The following is an 18,468-nucleotide window of genomic DNA, read 5'->3' as shown; positions in this document are numbered from 1 at the left end:
ATACCTAGTCATTTAAACGTCACACCCTCATCCTGTCCCAAAGGCGAAACGGTCACACCTCCTTTCAGTAGACTGAAACGTGCTTAAGTTTCATTGTTGATCTACAGTTTCTATAACATTTCTAGAGTGGCTCAGAATCAAATGATTATCAGAGCTTCATCGCGTCATCACTCAGTCTTCCTCAGCATTAACTGCACTCCCGTCCAATGTGAGTCTCTCCTGAGCCTCCCAGCTAAAGTCCTGTTGAATGAGATGTAGGATGTGGCAGGTCGAGCCGTGCTGCAGGCTCTGTAGGCCATATGTCACCATGTGTGGATGAAAACACTCCTCCAGCATCAGCGTAAAGTCGAATACACACTCTCTGCGTGTATTTAACTCTCTGTGTTAAATATCTGTAGCTCAGTCCAACATCGGTTCAAACTTTGGTTTTACAAGATGAGTTCAGTCTGTAGGTTCCTCTGTTTCTCCATTTTAGTAGAATGTAGTAGAAATAAATGCTGAATGTTTTCTTATTCTTTTATTTGCTGTTCTTTGTTTTGTTGTTTTACTCAGCGAGAATAATGAAGACGTTGAATCAGTAAGCTTTCATGTGCAAATAATTTCATGTGCATATACGGTAGTTTTGACTTTGTGACAGTGAATAACAATAAAAACTGTCAGCATGCAGCATTGAAAGTACACTTTTTGCTCACAAATGGTAGGTTTTATTCTGCGCTGCACACTAGGAATGTCGGCGTTGGTCAGCATTAATTTCCTTCTCATTTAAAATAGTTGAGGATATTGATTCTTGCATACCAGTTCCCCAGTATTCCATTAAACACTGATGTAAAGTGACGTTCCTGCTCCTCCAGGCTCTGGGGCCTCAGACCTGATAAGGAAGGTGTCTGCTTTCAGACGGGCTCCTGTTGTCTAAACAGGGATGTGTTGATCTGACAACAAACAGTAAATGGGAGAGGAGGGAAAACACAAAAGAAGAGTATATTCTACTACAGAGAAGGTTTTTGGATTGTAAATGAAAGAATATAATGAACAATTATTTCAGCTTTTTGTACTTCAGTGACAGATTGTAATTATAGGAGCTGTTTCCAGCTCTCTGATGAGGCTGATTCTTGCGATTCGTCTCGTCTCCTCTGCATCCACCGGAGGCGTGTCGACTGATGTTGTGACACGCCGAGGGGTGAGCTGTAGGTTAAGAATGGAGAAGCATTTCTTTAAAGCCGAAGCGCCGAGGCTGAGCTCAGTTCAGGGTGATGACAGCTGCCGACAGTTTTCTCCTCCTTCCCCTCTTCCTCCACACCAGGTAAAATGTCCCCTTCGTGTCTCTCACCCACTCTCACGTCAATCCACACCCGCTCTCACCACCCTCAGACAGTGTCAATCTGTGGCTCTCTGCTGGCGCCAGATGCAGCCTCTCTGCATCAATGGGAGCTGTTTTTCCACTTGTTCTGTCTGGGACACTTTTACATTGTCAGTGTTACTATATAAACAGAAAACAGTGATCAGGTTACAATGGCATCCATTCAGCACCACCCCTCACCTCCAGCTCCTCCACCTGGCCCCACATAATAGTATTTACCCCATGATGAATTAGCAGCTCTTTGCTTACTCATAAACTTGTGTGAAACATGATATTTTTTGGCATTTTTTATCTTAAAAACTTCATGACACAGCAGAAATAGTAATCTAATCTAATCTAATCCAACTAAATCATTCATCAAATTATATTATATATTTCGTAACTTTAACTGCAACTTGGAATTATTTTTCTATTTCCCACATCAGTTCATTTAACTGTTAACTGTTTATGATGATAAAGAAACAAAACTTCTAAAAATTCATTTTAGAATGCTTTTTTTTTTAAAAATCTTGTAAAATAACTGCTCTGAAAATATGATATCGAACTTTTCTCTTTTCTTTTCTTTTTGTGATGTGTGTTATATTTCTCTCTGTTGATCAGCTGATTGATGAAGCCTTTAAGCTCTAACTCAGGTTCAAGTGAGCTCCCATGTGTTTGGTCACGCACCATTAAAAAAAACAGGTTTGGTTTACTTGAGTCGTATTGAACGTTGGGAGTTTAAAACAACAGGAAAATGTTTCTGTGTGCTGCATGTGTGTTTAAATGAATGGCTGCTAGTGTGTAGAGATCCCAGTCGTGTGTGTGTTTGTTCTCACAAAGGGAAACTTGTCTCCCATTGACTAATACACTCTGACATACCTATGACTGTGTCAAAACCAGTTGGACCAGTTAATGTCAATATAAATTATGATTATCTCTTTAGCAAATAACAGTTTTTACTAAATAATAAAGGCTTGTTGTCTGAGGAAATCCTTGAGGACAAGAGTTGTGCAGAAACATGTTGAGATGACATGACCTCTGATCGCATGATGTTCAAGGCAGGTGGCCTTTCAAATTAAAGCGCAACTTTAAAGAAGCAGATGTAAAACATGTCATTTTTGTGATTATCTGAATGTCAGATCTGAACACACTGGTGACCTGCTAGCCACACAGCTAGCCACGGCTTTCTTCAGTCAAGGTCAAAGTTAAATGGTCAGGATTTATTTAACCATTCGTCCACTGGGAAGTTTCCGTCCTCCATCTCACCTCCTTTCCCTTTTCTTTCTCTTTTCATTTTTCCCTTCTCTGGTTTTATTAGATTATTCCTTTGTGGCTTTGCTTCTCTGTTTTTGAAACATTACCACTCTTGTTAATGACAAGCTGTGGGTTCAGTTTGGGGTTGCTCCAGCGGGGTGGGGGCCACATTTGGTCAAGTCCTGTGTTATCCATTGAAGGTGGCAAGAGGGGCAGTGACTTTGGGTTTTTGACCCCGGATTCTTTATTTTTACAAGGAGCGACTCCAAGGATGGAGCAGTTGATGTGAATAGCTGCCCAAGGTGACTGGATCCCAATAAAGAGGCCGTCAGCCTGGCCGGGGGCCTCCTTCCCATCCCAGACACAGCCTTTATAGGGCTGCTTATGAGCTTGGGCGACTATTAAACCCTGTCCAGCCTGCAGTAAGGAATTTAGGGCCAGGAAACAAGGGGCTGGGGGTGTGAATGGGCAGAGGGGTGAAGTTGGGGTGACTGAAGGTGAAAGTTGAAAGGCATGTTGGAAGGAATCTGCCTGTTCTTTTGTCACCACCTTTAAATGTGAATCAGGTGTGGGGTTTTTTTTTACACCCTTTACGCCGTAACCATGGTGTTTCCATCCGACGGATGTTCTTGTTGCTTCATCAGCCGTGATCGAACGTCTTTCCCTGTGGTCAGCAAATGGCGTGTGACAGTTTGACACAGCGAGACGGTGAGAAAGAAGGCAAGGAGACAGCCGGGTCTCATAAACATCCCACCTCTGTTTGTTCACATGGGGCTCGGCGTATATAGGCAGGTTTGGTCGGACAGCCTCTCAAATAAAAATGTGAGCATGTGGGTGTGCAGAGCAGATGCAAAAACTTCAGACGTCAGTCAAAAAGTCAACAGAGGTATGCTGCTGCTCCCCCCCCCCCACTCTCCAGTAAATGGAGAAGCCAATCAAATCTCAGCTGCCAATCAGCGTTTTATCAGCGCAGCCATCTGGCCATCAGCTAATTGTACCTCTTTTAAGTCGCTGTCAATCAGCTTTGTCTCCCCCCACCCCACCTCCCCTTTCTCTTAAAAATATCTGCCTTTGAGCCGGCCTTCTGGCTCCGAGGGGTGGCCTGCATGGGGTTGGAGGTTGATTGTTGACCACTCTCTCCTAATCAGTTGATGTATTAGCTTTCATCATGCTTTCAAAGACTGTGAGATCTTATGGAAACAAGATGCTCTGATATAATAAGAGAACTTCTTTCCTTTTCATTTTTCCTCCAGCGGTGGAAACCCAGAGCACCAGCTCAGAGGAGATGTTGCCCAGCTCTCCTTCCCCTCCTCCTCCTCCTCGCGTCTACAAGCCGTGCTTCGTGTGTCAGGACAAGTCTTCTGGTTATCACTACGGCGTGAGCTCATGTGAGGGCTGCAAGGTAAATGAGGCCGGATGCACACCAGCAATCAGCGTGATGGATTTAGTCAACGACTTGATTCCAGTGAGAAGACAGTCTGACTCAGAACCTCATGGAGAGCCAGACAGATGTCAGCTGGAACAGCTAGAACCTTTTGTTGAGGCGCCCTCTAGTGTGTGTTTAGTGGTACTGCACCCTGGTTTATGACCAGCACATGGTCACTACATCTAATCTGTTAACTGTGGACTGAGGGATTCAATGAAATGGAAAAATAAACATGGAGAAAAACATTTAATAAAGGATTTCTGTGCTTTTACTTTATACACAAAAATCAGTGGTTAAAAAATGGAGCAGTAAAAGGGCTTTTGTTTAGAAAATCTAGACAATCTCTTATCAGTAGACTACTAATAAATATACTGTATTAAATCACTCTTGAACATATTGAAAACACAAATTCTGCAAAGTTATGTTAAAATACTTTTTTAACATTTAGACCTGTTGATGGTGTTTAATTAAAAGTTGAAGGATCACCAAATGTTTCTTTTTGAATGAATGTCTGTGACAATGTCAAATCTATCCAATGTTTGTAGAGGCGTTTAATTAATAACAATAAATCTGAACTCATTTAACTGGACAGTAGAGGAAGTTTTAGGATCACTAAATATTTTTTTAAAAGTGGGTTTCTTGATGTGGGAAAAATGAAAATCATTCCTGTCAACCCATCCAATAATGAAAGAGATCAGTCTGGATCAAATGAGTGGACTCGCCAACAGCCACAACCACGTGGTGGATTGAATAAAATGTCTTATCCAAGATCTTATCTTTTATTTATAGATCATTAAATAGGGTACAAGACGTTTTCCTTTGTCTATTCCAGGGTTTCTTTCGGCGCAGCATCCAAAAGAACATGGTGTACACTTGCCACCGAGACAAAAACTGTCAGATCAACAAAGTGACCCGCAACCGCTGCCAGTACTGCCGGCTGCAGAAGTGCTTTGAGGTCGGCATGTCAAAAGAAGGTGAGCTATAACATGAGCCTCAACACATCCTCACACACTGAGTGTCAAGACAAGCCTGACATGGAATCAGGATTTTGAAGCGTGTCAGCCTGTGTGTGTTTCCCTACAGCGGTGCGTAACGACAGGAACAAGAAGAAGAAGGACGTGAAGGAGGAGGTGGTTCTGCCAGAGAACTACGAGCTGAGCGGAGAGCTGGAGGAGCTGGTTAACAAAGTCAGTAAAGCTCATCAGGAGACCTTCCCATCGCTGTGCCAACTAGGAAAATACACCACAGTGAGTTTGGATGGATGAGCCATCCATGTCAAAGCAGTCAACCATTGGCTCACCGCTTTGCCACAAACACGATATGCATTCTGCACAACCACACAAAAGTGTCCCGCTTTTTCTCTCCCAGAATTCAAGTGCTGACCACAGAGTACAGCTGGACTTGGGCCTGTGGGATAAGTTCAGTGAGCTGTCCACTAAATGCATTATAAAGATTGTGGAGTTTGCAAAGCGGCTACCAGGTTTCACCACGCTCACCATCGCTGACCAGATCACCCTCCTCAAATCTGCATGTCTGGACATCCTGGTACCAAATCACACATCTCTCCCACATCGCTGCTGCTTTCTCATCTGTCACGCTGCTTATCTTGTTATCAACAGATCCTGGAACAGTTGCTCTCATCATCTTACTAACTGAACATTAATTTTTTGTCTTCTGTTTCTGGAACTTCTCAACTTCTCATCTATAGATGCTGAGGATATGCACTCGCTACACCCCAGAGCAGGACACTATGACCTTCTCAGATGGTCTGACTCTCAACCGGACCCAGATGCACAACGCCGGCTTCGGTCCGCTGACAGATCTCGTGTTCGCCTTTGCTGGTCAGCTGCTGCCTTTGGAGATGGACGACACGGAGACGGGCCTCCTCAGCGCCATCTGCCTCATCTGTGGAGGTGAACTTGTGCCTCACTTTGGTTTCTCTCCCGTCCCGTTTTCAGGTGTTTCATAAAATTGACGTCTTTCTATTATTGCTTCAGACCGCATGGATCTGGAGGAGCCACAGAAAGTCGACAAGCTGCAAGAGCCGCTGCTCGAGGCGTTGAAGATCTACACACGCCGCAGACGCCCAGATAAACCTCACATGTTTCCACGCATGCTGATGAAAGTCACCGACCTCAGAGGCATCAGCACCAAAGGTCAGTTGGATTTAACGTATCTTAACCTCTGGTTAAAGGAAGGACTGGGTTCACATTTGATAATAAACTGTCTTCATACTTTTGGGGTAGCTACCACATTGTTTCTGCTGTATTTCAGTCAGTAAATGTCAAGGACTGAACGGTGGCATAGAATGTGTGTTCATATGCGTTTTTACCAATTGGATGAAATTAATAAATAAGCCATACAAAGATCTGGTGAAACTTTCCACAATGTTTAATTATCAGAATCCAACTCAAGGGTTAAACTATGTCCAAATATTTTAAGCAGAGTTGAGTCTTATTCTGGAGATGGACGATTGGAAAAAAAAGCAAAATAGTCATCCTGAAGATGTATGATAGATTTTAAAGAGGATTTACAGTTAATTGTTATTGTATCCTAAGAAATAGAAAAGCAAAATAATAATAATAATAATAATAATAATAATAATAATAATAATAATAATAATAATAATAATAATAATAATAATAATAATAATAATATATGCATATATTAAGAACATAGCAATTCAGGCAAATTTCTCATTCCAGCTTTCCCTTCTCTATGTGTGTGTGCGTGTGTGTGTGTGTGTGTGTTCAGGTGCAGAAAGAGCCATCACATTGAAGACGGAGATCCCCGGCCCCATGCCTCCACTGATCAGGGAGATGCTGGAGAACCCCGAGGCCTTTGAGGACAGCACTGATTCAGGGGACGGCTCTGCGGCCGCTCCCGACGCCACGCCGGCCATCAAACAGGAGGAGAAGTCCACATATGAGTCAACGGTAGAGGAGGAAGATGAGGAGGAAGAGGATGACTACTGGGATGAGGAGAAAGAGCGGGGGGTAGACAGTGACTGGGAGTCGTGTGGGGAGGTGGCGGCGGCGTGCAAAAGAAAGGTGTGACTGGAGAAACACAGTGAGAGACACGACGACGACGCTTCCTCCTCCAGATCGCTGAGCTCTCGTCCAGTAACAGTTCCTCCCCAGGTCCTCACAGAATCAGGCCTCAGACTACATGATGCAGACGCAGTATTTAAACATACTGTATGTGTTGACTAAAAGGAAAGTGTGTTAAATTCAGCATCGGCAGGAAGCGAGTGGGAGAAACAGGAGCACTAAGTATCCGTGGGTTGAGGAGAGCGCCTTGAAAAATCACTGTGCCAAAATGAGACTATTTAAAGGATACTACAAACGTGTTTCATCCACCCAAAGAGGAACAAAGGTTGTGGATGAAAGGAAATGCACTCCTCTGCTATCTATAAGGGCTATGCTTTGTATAAAATTGATGATAAAAATTCAACGACAGAACTTTGTGGTGCCGATTTACCGCAGATATCCTCTCAAAATTTCTTTCATACGATTCAGAGATATGCCTCTAATTTTTTATTGTATGGTTTTTCTATGCATGTAAACATTTCTGTTCTTCTCATGTGATTTGTGGGACTCTGTTGCTTTCTTCTTGTGTATTTTTTTTTTCATTCAGTCCTGCTCATGTTTTAACTTGACATAATATGTTTTTTTAAGGCTTATCTTCAACCGAATTTGTTTCAGTTTTATTGAACATTGTAAAACGTAACAACCAAGACAGCAAAGAAAGCGCAGTACTCAAAAGTCATAATGTTACATGAACATGGAAGGAAGATCTCTGCCGTGTGAAACATCTGACTGAAAACATAAGGAGAACTTCAGCGCTGGTGCCTGTGATCCAAATAACGAAAGGCATGAGAACTAGAACAGGATTTAATGAACAAAGGAACCAAAACCAGCTGCAAGTCTCCACCTTCCGACAAAATACAAACACTTTTTATTGAGGTTGGATTTCATGTCATCACAATCTCAGGTTTGTTCTATCAGGGCCACATATCATAAACATTATGGGGGAAAAAAATCTACAAAATTTCAGTTTACACCAAAGATTAGGGTTTATAGGAAGCATTCAATTGTTTTCATCATATATCTGATACAACAAGCAGGTACAGGTGAACCAAAATGTTTTCATAGTGTAAGTTTCCAAACAGACATAAACCTTAAAAAGAAGTCTGCAGCACAGAAATCTCAGGTGTGTCCATGTGCTTGTGTATGTAAAAGAAAGCATTTAACAAAACGCACAGTTGCTGTAATTAATGCCATAATCAACACACAAGCCTTCACACAGAAGACCAGTTATTACAAATATGCACATAAATTGCTAAAAACTTCTTCCTTCACCCAGAACCTTCTTGTACTGATCAGACAGACACTGACCATGAGACAACATGATGAACTGTAACTGAACATCCAGCAAAGATATGAGAAAACAGACGTTTTCCATTGGGTGACCAGCTAGTTAAAATAATGTGTGTCCATTCGTGCTATTTTTAATGAATGATGCCAAACGTAATAAACACTTAACTTGTTTTTTTGGGTTTTTTTTAAATTGCAGCTATATGCAAGATATATAAAATGTTCATTATTTATGCAATGAAAGACAAGAGTCTTAGTGAACACTTGAGTCAACAAAAAGAAAGGGATGAATCTGTCAACATTCTAGCATGTAGAAAGGTCAGGTCGGTCTTTTGTACCAGATGTGAAGCCATTGAGGATGCTGAACATTAAATACTGAGGTATTAAATAATCCACAGGCACACCAGAATCATGGTTTCACGGCCCGTCAGCCCATTATATACAGAACCATGATATTTCATTCAAGACTTGTGCTGATGTTTCTTGAATTAATTTCCCTGACCCGTTGTTTTCTTGAATTTGAGCTGGTGCAATAGAACAGCCATGGAAGAGGTCCAGAAGGCGTCAGCTCTTTAAAAGCAAAGGAGTTTGTTTTTTTTAAAAAGTACCAAAGACAGACGTGACATTATTTCAACAACAATAAAATGTGAATCAACGAGAATTCTCTTAAGCTAATCGATGTGAACTGTATTCACTCTTTACTGTGTGAGAGGAGACTCCATGATCTCAAAGGACTCTGGAAGCTGAAACTTCATCTTATCTCTGTTACAGTTTATTGTTTTTAAACTTATGTCTTACTTTTTATAAGCATAATCTTTGTAGGGTGCAAACAAATGAATTATTCTCATGTTCAGGGATTCAGAAACGTCACAACTTTGTTTTAGTGAGACGACCAAAGTAGCTCCGATACATGGAGGGCGAGAAAAACAAAGATGGGGGCTGATCTGCTCTTGTTTTTATATCTATGTTTTTGCTTATTTGTAGCTTCTTGTTCACTTATTTGTTATTTGTTGTTGACTTACTTGTATTTTGATAAACATTATTTGTTCTCTGATATTTCATGGTTCATTGGTCGTCTTCTTTCCTATTTATTCACTCAGATTTACAGCAAAAGTCTGGCTAGAAACACAATCACAAGTGTTTTCAATATGACAGTCATTTACTTTAAAGGTGCTGGTTTTCTGCATCTTAAGCCCGTAGGAACAAAACACACATGTTCACCCAAAATTAACATGTATGTTCTATCTTTAAAGCTAATATTCTTAAACAAACATGTTCTTCCAGTCTGACACTGCTAAACCCGAATGTTTCACACTAGTTTGACACAAACACTCACATTTCTGACACGCTTTCAGGACTCATATTCACAAGCAGAGGTTATTGTGCTGATGTGCCACCAAATACAGGATATTTAAAAGTCGAGCTAATCGTGGCATCATCTGAGATTTTCCTCTGATTAGATTCATCCAAACTGTAATCCTCTTTAAAGCTGGTGTCTTGTCTTCTTTTTACAAATTAAGAAAAGACTCAAAAACAAGGTTAAATATGACCGCTGGTGTCTACAGATGAAAATCTAAGAGCAAAAATATGAAAGCCTATGAGGACGAAAACTGTGGCGCTTCACGTTCATCCAGAGACTCATACTTATAAAGTAATAAATACATGATTGCATTAATAAAACACATTTCAGACGTGTACTGTATGGCTACAAGTTTTGCGTATTAGAAAGAACATTATAAAAGCAGTAAACTAGCATCCTGGTGACATCCTTGTCGTCCATCATCCCTCTCCTGTTACCACATGGGGGAGTCTGCTCGCTCACTGCAGAGAGAAAAAGTTTTACTGAAGGTGCAGATGATAAAAAAAACCCAACAGCAGACAAAGAGTCGAACCCAAACTGTCACAGCTACCGGTACATGAACTGACAGCTTGCATGAGACGACAACAGCACGACGTGTGAATGAAGTCATTGCAAGTTTTAGGAGAAGTGACCGCAGACGAGGAGCGGCAAGGGCGACGGTTAGAATGACTGTTAAAAGTCCAGAAGTGTCACCTCAGGACGGGGTCAGACAGTTCTGGAAGGATCAGCGTCTTCCCTTCAGCAGCTCCGTCCTCACAAGGCCGGGTCCTCACATCCTGTTGGAGAGGAAGAAGCAGGGATACACTTACAGTGTAAGTGTCAGGATGTCAGTCCAGACAATGGGATAAATAAATTTACAGTTCATTAAAGTGTGTTATTTATTTGTTTGATTTGTGTTTGTTTATATTTGAAATAAATCATCAAACCGTCTCATAAATCAGCTGCTCTTGAAAAATACAAAGGAATTTGAAGAAGGAAGGAATCATTTTTACCATCTTTTTAACCACACATGAACCACTTTGTTTTCCTGGGTGAATCTTTGTCTTGTGCGTTTGCTTTTAAATATGACTGAATAAAAAACTGAATAAAAAAAAACTTTGCTCAGCAATAGAATTGCTGCAAAACTTCGCCAGAAAACTCCAGGACTGTTGGGATGTTATAACATGTTTGGTCAATATGTGATATGATGTCATACCTGCGTGTTGGAGTCTGGTGGGTCTCCCTCTGAGGACGGGAAAAGAGGGGTTCGAGTGGACCTGGGAGACCCTGATGATGCATCATCGTCATCATCCTCAGAGGAAGAGCTGGCAGCTGTTTGAATGAGCACACACCCGTCTTCACTTTGATCTGCCGCAGAGGAGAAGAAACTGCATACAAACATACATACATACATGACTCACAGACACATGTGGGAACGTCGCCATGGGATTCCGTTTCTGGTACAATCCCCAACCTCTGCTCCAGCTGGAGGATGTAGTGGAGCAGCTCCTGTGAGCGTCACGTGTCAAACACACACATTTAAAGCAGAGAATTATTAACAGCGTTTTCCTCCTGTTGGAAGTTCACAAGTCACTTACCTTCTATAATTTAACATTTTTTATCTGTGCTAAATTTTGACTGTAAGTGCAAAAGAATATAAAATCCCACTGCTAAAAGAGACGACACACAATATTGGGTTATTTTTAACCTTCATCCGCCGACACTGACATTAAATACTTAGGTCAGATTTCTTTGATTCAGTTTTTCAGCATTGATTTAATTTTAAACTAATGATGAGAAAAGTATTTGATGCCATTCAGTTAATTTCCCAACATTTTGAAAAAGACAGACGTGAAAAGTTAAATTTCACCTCTAATAAATTTGCACTTTCATTTGCATGTTGTAAAAACATCCTTCCTTTGTCCTTCGTCTTCCTTTTACCTGTTTTGCGGCCTGATGCTCGTCCCTCTCTCTCTTGGCTTTCCTCTGACTGGATCTCACCTCTTGAAGCTCATTCAGCAGCACCTATAGGAGGCAACAGCATCAAAAAAACCCCACCTGATCACCCACTTGTACAACTGGCATGTCTTATTTCCTGCTGTTGATGACAGGAAATATATACTGGCATCTATTTGTGCCTGCACATTACTTATAAATAACTCTCCAGTTTCAAAAATGTAATCTGAACTACTGACGACACAGATAAACATTTAAATTTAGCGCCAAATGTGTTTGTTTATTAACTAAAAGCCCTTCTTGTAATTTGCTTTACTTACTCGATTACAGTCTCTCTCATTGCCCAGCTCTACCTCCAGTCTCTCCCTTTCCATCCTCTCCTCCTGGAGCCACTCCTCCATCCTCTGAACCTCACACATCAATTCTTGGAATTTCTTTTTCTCAGTCTGCACAAAAATAAATTACAAAAAAAGGTTTTACATCAGGACCACGCTGTGCTTTTGCAGCATCATTCCTTGAAGCATCCTCACCTCAGCTGCATGTTTGTTGGCTTCTCTTTCTAAGGCCCAGTTGCCACGCTCCTCCCTGAGGACCAGGTTCTCCTCGGACATCTGGAGGGTGAGCTGGGCCACCTGGAGCCGGGCCTGGTGCAGCTCCGTGTGGGTGTGACCTTCACGGACTCCCAGCTCCCTCAGCTCCCTGCGGAGGCTTTCAGCGGTGTGTTCACTGGCCTCCAGACGCTCCTGCAGCCCCTGAACCTTCACCAGAGCAACCTCGTTCTCCACCTGCAGACCAGAGATGGACAGAAACGTCTGAAATGAGGGGAGTCACCTGTGGATCTGCTCCTGAATTAATATCAACTGGTTCCATGTTTGACTATCAGCGTTTTTTACAGGAGATGAAGCAACTACCTGAAGAGACTTTCGCTTTCCCTCATCGTGTTTCATCTGACAAGATAATTTCTTCACTCTTTCCTTCAACCTGTGGGACAAAAATATTAAGAAGGAAGCGTACAAAGACAAAGTTCTCAAACACTTGCCTTTCCAGTTCTATGTTTCCTTCGTTCTCCCGGTCATTCAGGTCTCGGATTTGCTGCAGATTCTCAATTTTTTCAGCCATCAGTTTGCTCAATTCACAGGTCAGATTTTCCTCACTATATTTCACATCCTTGTGTTTTAGAGAGAGGAAAGGATGACAGACATTTCTCCAGGTGTATATTTTTTAATCACATGTCTGACTGAAGTTAAACTCCGTACTGTACCTTGTGTTTTCCCTCCATCTTCTTCAGCGACTGATAGTTTTGTCTCATGTTGTCTCTGAGTTCTGCGATCTCTTCCTTCATTGCTCCTCTTTCTCGCTCCCACTCCATCTTTGCTTTCTTGCTCGTCTTTCTCTCATCCTCCATCTCTTTTCTAGTGGCGTCAAGATCTTTCTGCAACGCCTCCTGCTTTTTGACGCTTTCCTCTAGCCGACGCTGTTACCAGCAAGAAAATAGAGATTTGTGTTTAAATGGGTGATTTTAACAGGAAAAGCAGATTTTTTTTGTGTTTGTACTTTCATTTTTATTCCCACCTGCAGAAGCTGTGCCTTTGGGATGACGAGGAGCAGCTCCTCCTCTTCATCATCCTCATCTTGCTCCTCTTTCAGAGTCTCCAGCTCCTCCAGCGGCTTTGGAGCACAAAAGGTGAACGGGCGACTCCGGGCACACACCCGTCCCGCTTTATCCACATATATGAACTCATACTCCACGGCGCCGGGGCGGGGCAAGTAGGACGCTACAGGAAGCAGATGGAAATATCTCTCATCTGTTTATGAAGTATTACAGAAGTAAAGTGAAGCCCTAGAGGGAAGGCAAATACAACTCGCACCAGAAAGATCAGTGACGTGATGAGAAAATCAAGATTATTGATCTCATTATTACTTGTGTCACATTCTGAATTCTCACCGTGGAATATCACACAGCAGTTGGCATCAGTGCCCTCGGTGTGGCCCTCAGGAACCAGAGCCCATGTGTATGTATAATAATGTTTCACTGAAGACCAGCCCACCTGTGCCAGGAAGTCAAGCAGGATGAGCGTCAATCCCATCCCCCCACCCCTACATGGAACACAGCTTGGATAAAATGCTGAGGGTGTTTGTGTAGATTTAAGTTAATGTTCAACCTCAAAGATTCCGATCCAGTCGCTGCTGCTCCACTGATGGGAGGGGGTCAGACTGTAATGGCACTCCACTTTGGTTTGGGGGAAGTAAAGCTGTCCCACATTTCGAAACACCACAGCGGGCTGCTTATCCATGGTAATAGAAACCAGTGCTGTTTAGGAAGAAAACATACGTGGGTCCAGAGAATCGGGTCCAGTTTCAGTCTGGAGGAGAACAGCTGATGAAACGCGATAGCAGAGACGGGACAGGAATGCAGCGCTCACAACACCCCCCGCCTATGGCCTCAGAACAAGATGATAAACAACAACAATCTGTATATCTGCAGATATACATCTATGTCTATGATGTACAGGTATATCTGTAAAGAAACTGAGACACTCAGAGGACTTTTTGCACATCTGTACACGACTCTAATTTATTCCAATTATTCTCTTCAACAGTAAAAATGATGAACCCATACAAAAACTTCTTTATCTGATGTAATTACTGGTCATAATATATCTCATCCAACTGATATCAGATTTATTTTTCAAGATTGACATGGATTTCTTTCCCTGTTTTATATTTCAGTCCTAAAAAAATATTTGCATCATAGCTGCATTTATACCGTAATAAAAATATAAAAATAACGTTTATGATAATTACTTTATAAGCTTTCTATTAATAGAAATAAATAAATAACAACTTTTCTTAGTCACACACACACACTTATTATAGGTTTTCTTAAAAACAGATGTACCTGTAATAATGAAATATTTATGAAATAACATATATACAATATACAGTTATTGTAGTATAATATAATACATAATGATGTTAATTTTCTTTTACCTCGTTCTGCTGGCTTTAGTTTTCTGCTGCCTCATGGAGGACAGAGCTCTGCATCAGTCTGCTGATAATGATGAGTTATCCTGTCAGGTGCAAGAGTTTCACAACGTCTGAGGCATGAGCCCCCCCCCCCAAGTAAAAATGGGCGATGCTGGTCTGCTCATGGGAGATGCAGTCCTTGAGTACAGGGGTCGTCAGACATCCCATTACTGCATGATGGCAAAAAGTATCTTCTGCTGGTGGTTATTGTTCACTGAATTGAAGGGGTTGGTGGTCAGGGATTGTCAGGACGGCATCTGAGGCTACATAAATCTTTTAAATAAACTCCAGGAAACTTTGACGTCTGGGATCCATTAAAGGAATAAAAGAAGAAAGCAGAATCCCCAGGGCGACATCAAACATCCACAATAAATAGCCAACTCATTTCCTGAATGTGAGTCATTTATAATGTGGACCTTTCCTCTGTTTGTTTTCAACTGCTCTGAAAATACTTCCTGGGTTTTAAACAGGGTGTTAGTGTAGAAGTCAGGAGGCACTTACATGTTTACATGAACAGAGGACAGATACAGATTTATCAGAGTTCTATCCTCATACTTTTTGAGAATTCTTCTTCATTTTTCATAAAATGTCATGTCATTTTACTAACCTCTGTGCAGATTCTCTTGTGTACAGTCCAAACCAGTGACATCCAGCTGTGCTGCAGCAGCCAGAGGAGATTCTAATTTGGGGTCTTTGGGGGTGTCGGCACGTGATCTGTTTAGTAGCTTCTTGGAAGAAGTACAGATAGTAGTTGTTTCTGATTTTGTGGGGTTTTTTTCTTTCGATACACTTATCGTTTTCTAGAAAAATCAAAAACTTGACAGCTTTCAGAACAACCAATTAAAATTTAACTGGTCATTCCAGAAAAATAGCATTTAGATTTTTCACAGCACAAAAAATACAAGTGGTGCAAAGTTCTCCAACAGAGACAGTTCTTCCCTCAACAAATTAAAGTGGAGCTCTGGGGCTAAAGTACAGTACTGTAATTATTTTCACCAACTTTTTCTGATGTGATAGCAGAAACATTCCATCAAGTATTACTTCTGTAAATTACAGTGCAGTAAAGCTTGTGGTGCTGGAGGCCTCCACTGATGCTTGTCCTTGAACAAAAATGTTTCACAACAGTTGAAGCAGAGACAAGAATTCAGTTTGGGATTTCAATATGAAGTCTTTGTTTATACAAAAGTTTATTTTTCAACCGTAATCAGCCCAGAAATACAGAACAGTGTGAGTAAATAAAACATTTATATCATGAATGATATACATACTTATACATCTCTATAAAACAGCTGTATACAGTAGTCCAGTATGAAAATTAAAAAAAATCTGTAATGTTATTAATGGTCAAGTAAAGTTAGTGGGACTTTTGGTTTTATTTTTCTCAACTTCTCCTTTTGTGAACATGTAAGAGTTCAGTGAAAAACTTTTAGTGTCATAAATCTATACCATCGCAGATACGTTTAGATTTCCCAATATGTATGATCGTTAGCACAGGTGTTACTGCCTTTATTACAGCTAAGTTAAAAAACCCTCACCCTACCATTTTAAGGCCGGTTTCCCTCCTTACTGAATCAAATAATTCAGTTACCAAACAAGAGTATTTAAATACAAAATATCTCTCAAAAACCCTGAGTTTGTGTTTTATATACAAACATACAGACATTAAAAACACACATGTGATACTGAATAGGTCCCATTTTTCCAACAAGACAGCTCTGACTCATCAAAGCTTTGACTCCACCCTGAAGGTGTGCTGATCTGGCACCGAGACGCTTCTCCTTGTCCTCCTTGAGAGTTGTAACCAGTTTGTCCGGCAGATCCCACAGACGAACAACTGGTTTGAGATCTGAGGAATTTAGAGACAAAGTCAACATCACGTGACACCGTAGGCAGTCTGGGCAGTGGAGAGAGGTCTCCACAGCATTTGTAATCTGACTGGGTGCCCATGACCCCGCTGCTGGTTTCACAGTTGAACTTTCTGGGACAAGTTCAGGTAGGAATGAAATCCTGCAAATCGAGAACACTCAGGAAAACACATGGTCGTCTGGACGACACACGTGGCTCCTGTCAAAGTTCCTGAGATCCTCATGCTTCATCATTTTCCTGCTTTGATAGAACATAATGTTCACCTGTTGACCAGGTGGGTAAATGCATTATTACTGAGATCGACTGCTCTCTTCAGCCGTCAGTGGTGATTTATGTTACGGCTGACTCATGTTTAGCTGAAGCATGTTAAACTAACATTAGTGTGTTTTCTTTGAAACGAGTTAAGTCCTGCAAACACTGATCTGTAAAGGACGTATTAACATATCAATAGATCTTGAGCAGTGAGGAGAGTGTTCAGTGGAGATCACATCACACACACAGACTCATCCCGATCCACCGTCAGCCGCGCTGCTCAGCAGCGACATGACACCGAGTTCTGAAAGTCTAGCTTTAGCAACTTCCGACCAGCCCTTGTTGGCTTGAGGGTTCCGAGGTGAAGGATGCATGATGCCTTCAACTCGTACATCCACGCCGTCGGCAGCCAGCGCTCGTCTGGCCCTCTGTTCTGCAACTCTTCCGACTCCGATCACCATGGATACGCCCAGAACCTTCACCACCTGGCAAAGAGCGATGTCACACAGTTTCAGGAGAGCGTCGCGCTCAGCTGCAAGCAGCTCTGGTGGGGTTAAATTCTTCCCACTGGCGCTCATGAAAATGAGTGGACACAGATTGTGCACAAAGCAGTGTTGGAAAAACTGTCCTGGTTCTCCACACAGCTTCCTGAAGAAGCCCCAGAAGCGTGCACCGCTGACTTCACTCTGAGTGCACGCCAGGCCCGTGATCCGCCGTTTTGGATGCTCATCGGGAGGACGACCGACCTCTCCGGTGATCTTCAGCCAGTCAACAACTGACTTGACTTCACCAAAGGGAACCTGTGCAGAGGAAAAACAGCTCAATAAAGGTGTGTCAAAGACATAACATAAAGAGTTGCTGCAGAAAGCAGCAAAACTAACATTGATCTAAATAAGAATTAGTTGGGATTAAATCTCTAACTGGGTGAATGTGAAACTCACACACCTAAATCTGTTCTCACCCCGGTCTGTGCCATCCCGAAAGGTCCTGGATTCATGCCTAGAAACAGGACCTTCTGACCCCCCCGGCAGTATTGGTCCACGTAGCTCCGGTGGGTGTCCCACGCGTACTCCAGCGGGTTGTAGATGTACCGGACGGGTTCGCTGAAGCTGAGCCGCCGGAGGTGGGTGTTCAATTCCAGTTCCACCTGCAGAAACCTGGCGGAGGGGGTTCCATTGCCCCCCAGTAGACTCACAGGACAGCACCCCTTCGGATCACACAATGGGCTCCGATCATCTCCGACGTAGAGTTCAGCTGTTTCCTCTACAGATTCTTTATCATCGGACATTTTTTTTTAACCTCAAACTACCTCAAACGTTAAATGATAGCAGCTTTTTAAATGTTGGATATTAATGAAATAAACACGGAGTACTTCCGCTAGTGCGTTCTTCTTCTACATCTTCCTGTATGTCGTCAGATTCGTGGGCTGCGCCTCCTACCGCCGGTCTGGTGTCATTACAGCGCAAAGCTGAGGAGTCTGCAGAACAGGGTCTGTATTTGTCACAAATGTTTACTGGAACACAAACCACCTACACTCAGGTCAGAAGTTGGGGTTTTTTCTCCTTGAAAATAAACATTATGTTAGAGGTTTAGATTAGAGGCTTGGATTAGATGTTGTTTTTCGGTTGTGAAAGAT

General features: G+C 42.1%; 3 protein-coding genes across 5 annotated transcripts in view; 1 reads left to right on the top strand and 2 right to left on the bottom strand.

Annotated features, from left to right (window-relative positions):
* Positions 1-9,448, top strand: part of rargb (retinoic acid receptor, gamma b) — a 30,587-nt gene extending 21,139 nt beyond the window's left edge. For both annotated transcript variants that reach the window (XM_068314979.1, XM_068314980.1), the window contains 7 exons: positions 3,844-3,992; positions 4,849-4,990; positions 5,100-5,263; positions 5,385-5,561; positions 5,725-5,929; positions 6,014-6,172; positions 6,771-9,448. In XM_068314979.1, coding sequence (XP_068171080.1) covers positions 3,844-3,992; positions 4,849-4,990; positions 5,100-5,263; positions 5,385-5,561; positions 5,725-5,929; positions 6,014-6,172; positions 6,771-7,072 — 1,298 coding nt within the window. In that variant the 3' untranslated portion in view covers positions 7,073-9,448. The remainder of the gene's footprint in view (positions 1-3,843; positions 3,993-4,848; positions 4,991-5,099; positions 5,264-5,384; positions 5,562-5,724; positions 5,930-6,013; positions 6,173-6,770) is intronic.
* Positions 9,449-9,587: 139 nt separating this feature from the next.
* On the bottom strand, positions 9,588-14,843 carry calcoco1b (calcium binding and coiled-coil domain 1b). 2 transcript variants are annotated; one of them, XM_068314976.1, is made up of 14 exons: positions 14,679-14,843; positions 13,850-13,998; positions 13,633-13,735; positions 13,260-13,462; positions 12,949-13,161; positions 12,727-12,854; positions 12,599-12,668; positions 12,218-12,472; positions 12,008-12,133; positions 11,673-11,756; positions 11,144-11,240; positions 10,948-11,063; positions 10,446-10,528; positions 9,588-10,213 (listed from the first exon to the last, which is right to left on the bottom strand). In XM_068314976.1, the coding sequence occupies exons 2-14, from the start codon at positions 13,979-13,981 to the stop codon at positions 10,186-10,188; spliced, it is 1,638 nt and encodes a 545-aa protein (XP_068171077.1). In that variant the 5' UTR covers positions 13,982-13,998; positions 14,679-14,843; the 3' UTR covers positions 9,588-10,185. The 2 variants fall into 2 exon arrangements, with proteins under 2 accessions (XP_068171077.1, XP_068171079.1); XM_068314978.1 differs by having other exon boundaries at positions 11,153-11,240; positions 14,679-14,840.
* A 1,180-nt stretch (positions 14,844-16,023) lies between these two features.
* Positions 16,024-18,248, bottom strand: smug1 (single-strand-selective monofunctional uracil-DNA glycosylase 1). The gene is made up of 2 exons (XM_068316039.1): positions 17,794-18,248; positions 16,024-17,632 (listed from the first exon to the last, which is right to left on the bottom strand). The coding sequence occupies exons 1-2, from the start codon at positions 18,118-18,120 to the stop codon at positions 17,084-17,086; spliced, it is 876 nt and encodes a 291-aa protein (XP_068172140.1). The 5' UTR covers positions 18,121-18,248; the 3' UTR covers positions 16,024-17,083.
* Between the last annotated feature and the right edge of the window lie 220 nt (positions 18,249-18,468).

This window comes from Antennarius striatus, chromosome 5 (genome assembly GCF_040054535.1).
Source record: "Antennarius striatus isolate MH-2024 chromosome 5, ASM4005453v1, whole genome shotgun sequence".
NCBI lineage: Eukaryota > Metazoa > Chordata > Actinopteri > Lophiiformes > Antennariidae > Antennarius > Antennarius striatus.
Note: the sequence above shows the minus strand (reverse complement) of the source record. Positions and strands in the feature narration are given on the sequence as shown.

What these genes read in the sequence shown, in the direction of transcription:
- smug1 (XM_068316039.1), bottom strand. Translation starts at nt 18,120, where the DNA reads ATGTCCGATGATAAAGAATCTGTAGAGGAAACAGCTGAACTCTACGTC. An exon ending in TCGGGATGGCACAGACCGGG is followed by an intron (nt 17,633 to 17,793) that starts GTGAGAACAGAT and finishes TCCTCTGCACAG; the next exon opens with GTTCCCTTTGGTGAAGTCAA.
- calcoco1b (XM_068314976.1), bottom strand. Translation starts at nt 13,981, where the DNA reads ATGGATAAGCAGCCCGCTGTGGTGTTTCGAAATGTGGGACAGCTTTAC. An exon ending in ACTGGATCGGAATCTTTGAG is followed by an intron (nt 13,736 to 13,849) that starts GTTGAACATTAA and finishes TTCCTGGCACAG; the next exon opens with GTGGGCTGGTCTTCAGTGAA. An exon ending in CACCAGACTCCAACACGCAG is followed by an intron (nt 10,529 to 10,947) that starts GTATGACATCAT and finishes CCTCTCCAACAG; the next exon opens with GATGTGAGGACCCGGCCTTG.